This window comes from Elaeis guineensis, chromosome 11, assembly GCF_000442705.2.
Source record: "Elaeis guineensis isolate ETL-2024a chromosome 11, EG11, whole genome shotgun sequence".
NCBI lineage: Eukaryota > Viridiplantae > Streptophyta > Magnoliopsida > Arecales > Arecaceae > Elaeis > Elaeis guineensis.
In genome coordinates, this window is record NC_026003.2 from 113,874,882 (window position 1) to 113,883,303 (window position 8,422).

Below are 8,422 nucleotides of genomic sequence, written 5' to 3' on the forward strand. Positions count from 1 at the left end.
GTAACCTAGATTCTTTAGCCAAGGCATTGGACCCAGTGCTACCCGTTACCCTTAGTTGTGTATATATTTACGATTTTCCCATGAGCCCTCTACTATCGTATCGTTTTTCTTATTTTTGCAAGTAATTAATCACTTTTTTTCATGTTTACCAAGTATTATCTTTGTAGGCATTGGATACGTTCAGTCATTCACCTATGAGAGACTCTTTATAGGCACGGATGACCAACAGCAAATAACACTATATGCTGAATATTTGGTACATGAATGGGACATGGAAATTATAAGCATGCAACAATGATTATCTTAAAATCAAATATGAATGTAAGATCTGCTTCTAGTTGTTGATCAGTAGTAGTCTTTTCTCTTAGGAGTTATGAAAAAATGGGATACTGAACTATTAGTACCCATGAGATTTGAGAGGATTTTAAAAATAAGATTGTTGCTTCAATTTAATATTTAAACATGCTGTAGATCATTAATTTTTTTTTTTTCACTATTGAAACTAATTCAAGCCATTATATTCTACATGTAAGCAATAATTAAATTAGCGACAAAAGGTTTGAAGTATATAATAAGTAATTAATTATAAGAAGCTATTCAAATATTGGGTCATTTTTTTTTACCTTAAATGGATTCAGAGAAGATAATTTAGAACCAAAATAGACTGACGTGAAAGGATGATGAGGCTATTGGTTTAACATCGTTAAAATGGAAAGAGGAACTAAATATTATTACCACATATATAAATACCTCATCTAGAACTAAAATCTAATTCACAAGAGTATATATACCTCCAGAAATTAAAGATACATTTAATTAGTTTATTGGCTATATATAACTCTAGTTACATTTTTTTTTTTTTTTTTTTTTTGCTTATACATCAATTTCGTGGTATCTTCAATAGCTTAATAATGCGTGACTCCTATCAAGAAGCTTCATTTTCTCTAATTTAAGAACTTATTAAAAGACCAAAGAGTACTGAAGGACCAAGTGAGGACTACACATGGATTTACTGAAAAAGACAATTTGAAATACCAAAACAATGGTGCATATTTGGTGCGCATTGTTTTCCAATTTATCTGAAGGAGATTGATTTTTGTATGAATGATGGGATTAACGATATCCAAGTACCAACTCAAATTAAAATAAGAAAAAAATGTAAACAAATGTACAAGATAGCAACTAAACGAGCATAAGGTGGTTTTATTTGGATCAACTTGCTGAAGGTATATATCCCTCAAGGGCATTACGACAAGTGAAAGCACCAATTGTCAACATTGCTTCTTAGAGCCCTAGTGAAAATATCTTGAGGGGCAAAATTCTAAAACTATGGCAATATATTGGCTACTTTTTTTTTTCACGGATCTAGAACACTGTTGATAACAGTGACCAAAAGTAACAAGGAATCACAAAACAGACATGGGAGACAAACAGCATTAAGAAAAGGTGATTTTTTTGGGTCAACTTTCAAGAGGAATATTACTTATAGTATGCAATGGGAATCTTAAAGATCAAGTCAAATCATCCTGCATCTCGATCGAGCACCCAACGGAGAGAATTGCCACATTATAGAACTTCAAATGCATGAGAGCAAATTTAGAAATGGTGGATTTATATATAATTTTATCATGAAAATGAAATTGCCAGCATGAAGGCAAAGTTCTTATTCTCCGATACTGATGAAAATTGGAGGGCATGCTAGATATATCACCTAGTTACATAAAACAAAGAGGTCTGCTTTACTCCACCTATTAGAAGACATGATTCATATGGTAGCATATATACATATATAGATAGATGTTCCACTGAAGAATTCAAAACTAAAAGAATGAGAAATCTGATGATTGAAAATTTATTTTAGAGGATAATGGAAAATCATATATATCCACTTGACGACAATAGCTGGGAAGAAGTCTTTTATAAAACAACCATATTGGAGGTCCCTTAGAACAAGTGGGGAAAAAACGGAAAATCCTACGTACATGGTTCAAAAATGATCATCGAGAAACTGCTAAACAAGTTGATAGGGCTCTGAAGCAAGTCATACCTGTTGTCAAACAATGGACCTTTTCAACAATAAAAAGATTAAGAAGAGATACCATAATATGTCGCAAAATGTGTTCAGTAACTGGTGGGTATAATTGCATTCATGGATTCGGACCATAAGCTTTACGCAAATAGTCCAAGTGTGTGAGAACTTGACTGTTGCAATGATGAATCCAATTATTGTTCATCTTTAACTAGTCTAAATTTAAATAGAAATTCTGGAATAACTAAATGAACATGATGCGACTTTGGTATGAGTATGAGAGAACCTGAACATCAAGAAGATTAGTTAAAAATGTATTTTCCATTTTGTGATGAATAATTAAGTTGAATGTCTGATGAGTGAAACACACACACACACACACACAACTGAACTTAATATAATTTGGCCATATCAAGAATAAAACATTCCAAAGACACTGGAAAATGACTTTTTTTTTTTTTTTTACCACCAAAAAATCAGTCACCCATCGTTAGTGCATTGTTCTCCAAACACTTCCATGCATCCAACCACAAGTACTAGAAAAAGAAACAAAGGAAAAGAGAAAAGAATAAAACCCAGCTCATATAGGATAATAGAATCCAAAGTGGGTGGGCGGGCAATTGGCTGCATGGGAATGAGGACGAAGGAAGGGCATTACGGGCAAATCCAAGGGCTGGGCCTCCCCATGATTGACCTGCCCCGGGGGGCGACAGAAGGTGAGAGTCACGGTGGGCATTTTGGGAAGCAAACAAAAGCATCGTTGCGGGCTCACTGAAACGCTTGCCGACTGGTGTCGGTATTTATCTTTTCCTCTTTATTTTTTTTTTATACGTACCGACCAGTCTGCTGCCAGAAAGCAACGTCAGCCCTCCCCTGCCCAGCCCCCATCCTTTGCTTCCCGGCCAGGAAAAAGGGGGAAAAAAAAAACTCCAACATAAAAAGAAAGGCTTGGGGGTGGTAAAAAAAAAAAAGAAAAAAAGAGGAGGGAGAGGGTGGGTATCTCAACAGCATCATCGGCAGTCCGTGTAACCCTCCATGTTCCCTCATAAAAACCAATCCCTGAATACCACCCCTCCCCTTTAGCTCCATCCTTACCTTATCCATCCCCCTTTACGCATGCATGAACTTTTTTCCTTTTTTATACTCAGAGGCCAAGTTGGGAGTATACCTTCCTTCCACCTTTCCTTCTTCTTTTTATCCTATACTTTTAGTGAGTTCTTAGTCCTTACCGCACTCCATATATGTAAACTTATCATCAAGTTAAATATCAGGTAAAAGGTAACACTAGTAAACAATAACAAAGATGTAGCTAGTAACAAGTTTAAATACTGTAACACAAGAAGGGATAGGAGGTTTACAGAAGCAAATGAAGACAGAACAATAATGACGAGAAGAATAGGAAATGTACAATAGTGTCACAGTACGCATAAACAGCATTAGAGACCTTCATCATAATTAATTAATTTAAATGAGATAAAATAAAGACAAAAACAAAAATAAAAATCCCCGCACCAAACACCAGCCTATCTCCCGTCATTGGTCTCATTTTGTCCTAGCTCTTTCTTTATTTATTTATTTTCTTTCCTTCTCTCTGGGTGTGGGTCCTCTTAACTTGAACTGGCAGTCACACAGAGGAGAGAGAAATATAGATGGAGAGATTTTTTTGAGACACAGTGTGGATATACAAGTTCTGAGAAAAGGGAAGAATACTTTATGTTGTTGAGGAGGACTTGTTTGCGCCACCACCTTCTCTGAAGTGTACAAAGCCAGATGCCAACTCTCGATGCCTCTTTTTCCCCCTCTCTCTATCTCTCTCTCTCTCTCTGTGGGCCTCTGGTGGATGCTGTTTGCGCGAGCTTATTACCACCTTTGGTTCATCTCCGCTCCTTCTATTCGCCGAAGAGGATTCTTATTCCACAACAAATCAATAAATAGCAAAGGTAGATCGACTACATAACGAACATCATCATCTTCTATGTTGAACCATGCGACATTTACGAAGCAACAAAGTAGCACCAGTAGAAGTAGGAGACGAAGAAGAAGAAGAAGACGATAGTGATGGTCGATGATGATGATGATGCTGATGCACTCAAGAGGAGGAGAAGAAGAAGGGAAAGGAAAGAAGAGAAAAGAGTTTTGGGTGTTGTGAAAGTCTAGGTCGTGGATGGTTGTCGTTTACGGTAGGTACATATGGTACATTGAGACTTGAGAGGAAGAAGGGAGGAGTTGCGGTGGGATATGGTAGATCTACTGAACCATGGCCAAGAAGGAACCTGAAGTCGTGGACGCTGTGGATGTAGTCCCTCCGCCCCCACCAACGTTCGGCCTTTGGAACTGTATCTCATATTGCATCTTCCCATCCTCGTCATCCTCGTCATCCTCGTCGTCATCATCTTGGTCGATGTTATCGCTGTCGGGTTCCTCCATCTTGTCGTAATCTTCCATTGCCGCCTGCTGCTGCCGTTGATCCATCAGCTCCTTCACAATGTCTTCTGGCTTCAATGCAATCAATTAAATTAAGAGAGGAACAGCTAAAGTGAGAGACTTTCTGAGATGTGAGTAGAGTATTGCTTACCTTCTTCATCTTTGTGCTGCTGCCTTCTTCCAAGAAGGTTGGTGAAAGCCCTCCATTGCTGGTCTGCATCTGTATAGCGCGGGACCCTCCACCACATTCAGAATTGCCACCGTTTCTATTGTTGTTGTTGTTGTTGCCATCGTTGTTGTTGTTGTTGTTGTTGTTGCCTTTCTTGCTTTCAGTCTCTGCTGGTGGCTGCTGTGGTGGCGGCGCTGGTGGTGGTGCCATGATCGTGGGAACATCACTACGTTCTTGTGGATTGGATTCTTGTTGCTGAATTCCAAAACCGCTGCTGCCACCGCGACCACCACCACCGCTGCCGCCAAGCTTCTTACGGTAAAGAGCATCCAATTGGTGAAAGTATGGGCAGGTCTTGGAGTCCTCTGGTCGCTTCTTGTTGCTCTCCTTCACTTTCTTGAAATATTTGTTGATGTTCTCCCACTTCTCCTTGCACCTCTTGGCACTCCGGTTGTATCCAAGCCGCTGCATTCCGGCGGAGATCTCTTCCCATAGGGGGCCCTTGGGCCCGGTCTCCTGGTATTTTAATTCGAGCCCGCTCCGCATCTTAATCAGCGCGTGGACCTCCGCCTTGGGCCACCGTGAGGATGAGACGGTCTCGAAGCTCATGGTCTCCTGTGGCTCTGGGACCAGTACCAACTCTGAAGAAGATGACACCTGATGCCGTCCAATCTCAGTGCTTTGGTGGTGTTGGTGAAGCTCTTGCTGCTGCAGAGCTGGTTGCATCAGTGAGGGTGATTTCTGATGTTGCTGTTGCTGTGACGGCGGCTGTTGGGGTTGTTGTGGAGGTGGTGCCGATGCCGGTGGCGGTGTCACAGATGGTTGTTGAGGTGGTGCAAGCGTTATGGAAGGAGCAGCAGTAATGGTCGGCAGCTGGACAGTTTGGCCGCTGATCTTTTGGATGTAGGAAATGATAGCGGCGTCACGAGATGCGGCCATGGCGCGCTCCTGGGCAAGGAGCTCGTGTTCCCGGTTGAGCCGCGCCATCTCCTGCCGTCTCCACGCCTCCTCCCGTATCATCCGATCCTGCTCTCTCTTCTCGATGGCCTCCAAGAAGCGCTGCTGCATGGCCTCCTGCCTCTCCATCACCTGCTTCATCAGCCCCTCGAAGAACGCCCTCATTTTCCGACTTCTCCCGGATCCACCTACGCGCTTCCGCTTCCGTCCTTCCCGGCTCCCACCAGCCTCTTCGGTCTCCTCGTCATCGGATTCGGACGAGGCGGAGGAGGAGGATGTGTCGGAGGAGAAGCTGATCCCGGCGGTGGCGGCGGCGGAGAAGGAGATCCCGGGCGGGGTGGCGCCGGTGGTGGGGGTGAGCTCGGGGCCAACCCGTGTCGGCATCGTGATGGGCGGTGGGGCCACGGAGGAGATGGGAGGAGGTTGGATTCTACCGGTGGAGGGGCCCACCATGCCGGTGCTGATCCCAGATGGGGCTATCGGAGTGGGGCTGGCGGCAGCTGTTGCGGCGGTGGGAAGGGCCGGTGCAGTCGTGGTGGGACTGGGGGCGGCGGCGGAGGTGGAGCTGCTGCTGTGGAGGGCTTCGAGCTGGCTAAAAAAGCGATAGCTCTTGCCGTCCTGGCGGCCGGCCCGGCCTTCCTTGGTGCGTTTGTAGTATTTGTGCACGTTCTCGAACTTCTCCTTGCATTTCTTGGCGCTCCTCCTGTAGCCCAGCTCCGCCAGCCTCCTGCCCACCACCAAAACCGGCACAGAATATATATATAACAATACGATAACACTGAGAACGCCAACAATAATAACAGGCAGCAGGAGCACATGAGGATAATAGTATATGGTAGGATGGAACAATAAAAAGGAAGGAAAATGAGATAATGATGACGGCATACAATCCACACAAACAGATCTAAAGCGCTAATTATATAATAATTATTAGCGGAGCTTAAAAAACTGAATAGAATTTTAATTTTAGGCGGAGAAAAAGGAGGAAATAAATGGGACCTCCATGGCCGGCGAGGAATGCATCCGGTTATTTTTGTATCTCTTTTCTTCTAGGAGTTTTCGACGACTCTCCGAAATTAGGAATCGAGCATTATATTGGTTGGGATTGATGCAGCGGATCTGAAGCGGCTCTTCTCGAATTTAGAGGCAGAAGTGGAGGGGGGTTGATATATATATTTATAAAACAAAAGTGCGCGATGGAGGAGGGGAGAGATCTGGGAGTTTGGAGAGGAGGAGGAAGCGGGGGAGTAATGGAAGAAGAGGACCGCCTTCTTCTTCTTCTTCTTCTTCTTCTTCTTTCCCCAAAACTGGAGCTAATCAAAACAAGGGCAGCAGCTGCTGCGCTGCAGTGGGCTCCGTGGTACGGACCCAGCCCCAGATCCTTACCCAGCTGTCTCTCAGAATTCTCAAAATATTTTTGCTCTTCGAGCTAAAAGCCTAAGAAACCGTTAAGCCCTCCGTCTCAATTATAGCACCCCAGATCCGTGATCTCTTTTTCAGAAAGGGAGAGACAATACCACATGGGAGTGGCGGTGGTGGGGGGGAGCCTGTGGAGAGGAGGAGACAGGAGTTTGGATAGAAATAAAAGAAAGAGGTCCGGCCTCCACATTTTGGAACCTGACTAGTGGCTGCCGTGGGAATTCTAGAGGATTTGATGTTTTTTTTTTTTACCTGGAGACGTCCTCCCAGAGAGGGCCCTTGAGGGTGGCTTCCCGGAAGGCGGCGTCCATGTCGGAGCGGATCTTGAGGAGCGCGAGCGTCTCCTGGCGTGGCCACCGGTTTCCTGGGGCGCTGCCGCGCTCGACCTCCTCGCCGGCAGCAGCGAGGGCCTCGTCGTCGGGGAAATTCCCGGGCACGGCGGGGACCAATTCTTCGAAATTGGTGGAGAGCGAGCGGGGGGCGGTGCCGGGCGGCGGGGGGCGGCTGCTGATGGGGGAGGCGGCCTCGGCGAGCTGGGGCGGCTGCTGCTGGAGGGGGTCGGGGCTGGAAATTCCGAGCATGTGAGCTCGAGGGGCGGCCCCGGGGGAGGAGAATGGGGTCAAGTCCGGCGGTGGAGGCACCCCATATTGGGACCCTCCTTGCTGCTGCATGGCTCCGGAATTTTTCCTCTCCCACTCTTCCCAACGCCTTTTGAGCAGTTACCACACTGCTGCTGTGCTGGTGCTGCCACTACTTCTACTGCGACTACTAATCTAGAACTGATTCCCTCTTCCTCTCTCCCTTGCTCTCAGTGGGAAGAGAGAGAGAAGGGGGTGGGGATCGGAGGAATCGGAAATTGGAAAACGAAATTAGTACAACAAGGGGGTGAAAAAGATGGAAGCATGGACAACTGGAAAGAGAGAAAGGAGAAAGGAGGGGTGGAGGAGAGAGAAAGGGAAGCCCCTTCGAGTGAGTCCTGGCGAAAAAACTTAAAAATTCAGAATACCATATATACGTCTATATACAAATATTAGGGTGAGGAATATTATAGAGGAGGAGATGGGGTGGGGGAGATGGTGGAGACAGGTAGAGAGAGATGAACGGAATGAATTAGAGAGAGAGAGAGATAGATCAGGGTACAGAAGCTGATGATGAGGATGATGATGTGAGAAAGAGAGAGAGAGAAGAGAGATGGGAAATAATAAAACAAACGAGATGCTGCGCTGTCAGGGGGGCTTACTTTGCTGCCTAATAATAGTTAAAACTGAAAGGACGGAGAGGAGAGAGAAAGAGCGTCCGTTTGCAGGCTCGTCGAGAAAATTATAACAAAGATAACGCAGCCACAAAAGATTAGTACGTCTCGCACCGTCCCTCTCCCCGTTTCAAAGCCCAGGGGAATAATCCCGAACAGGTCATCCCTACTA

General features: G+C 45.0%; 1 protein-coding gene across 2 annotated transcripts; it reads right to left on the reverse strand.

Annotated features, from left to right (window-relative positions):
• Positions 1 to 3,382: 3,382 nt before the first annotated feature.
• On the reverse strand, positions 3,383 to 8,202 carry LOC105054073 (trihelix transcription factor GTL1). Of its 2 annotated transcripts, none has more exons than XM_010935470.3 (3): positions 7,251 to 8,195; positions 4,605 to 6,306; positions 3,383 to 4,525 (listed from the first exon to the last, which is right to left on the reverse strand). In XM_010935470.3, the coding sequence occupies exons 1-3, from the start codon at positions 7,667 to 7,669 to the stop codon at positions 4,277 to 4,279; spliced, it is 2,370 nt and encodes a 789-aa protein (XP_010933772.1). In that variant the 5' UTR covers positions 7,670 to 8,195; the 3' UTR covers positions 3,383 to 4,276. The 2 variants fall into 2 exon arrangements, with proteins under 2 accessions (XP_010933772.1, XP_010933773.1); XM_010935471.3 differs by having other exon boundaries at positions 4,346 to 4,521; positions 7,251 to 8,202.
• Between the last annotated feature and the right edge of the window lie 220 nt (positions 8,203 to 8,422).

Excerpts from the sequence above, each read along its gene's own strand:
- LOC105054073 (XM_010935470.3), bottom strand. The coding sequence starts at position 7,669 with ATGCAGCAGCAAGGAGGGTCCCAATATGGGGTGCCTCCACCGCCGGAC. Across the intron at positions 6,307-7,250 it reads CTCTGGGAGGACGTCTCCAG|GAGGCTGGCGGAGCTGGGCT; the intron begins GTAAAAAAAAAA and ends GGTGGTGGGCAG. Across the intron at positions 4,526-4,604 it reads GCAGCACAAAGATGAAGAAG|CCAGAAGACATTGTGAAGGA; the intron begins GTAAGCAATACT and ends ATTGCATTGAAG.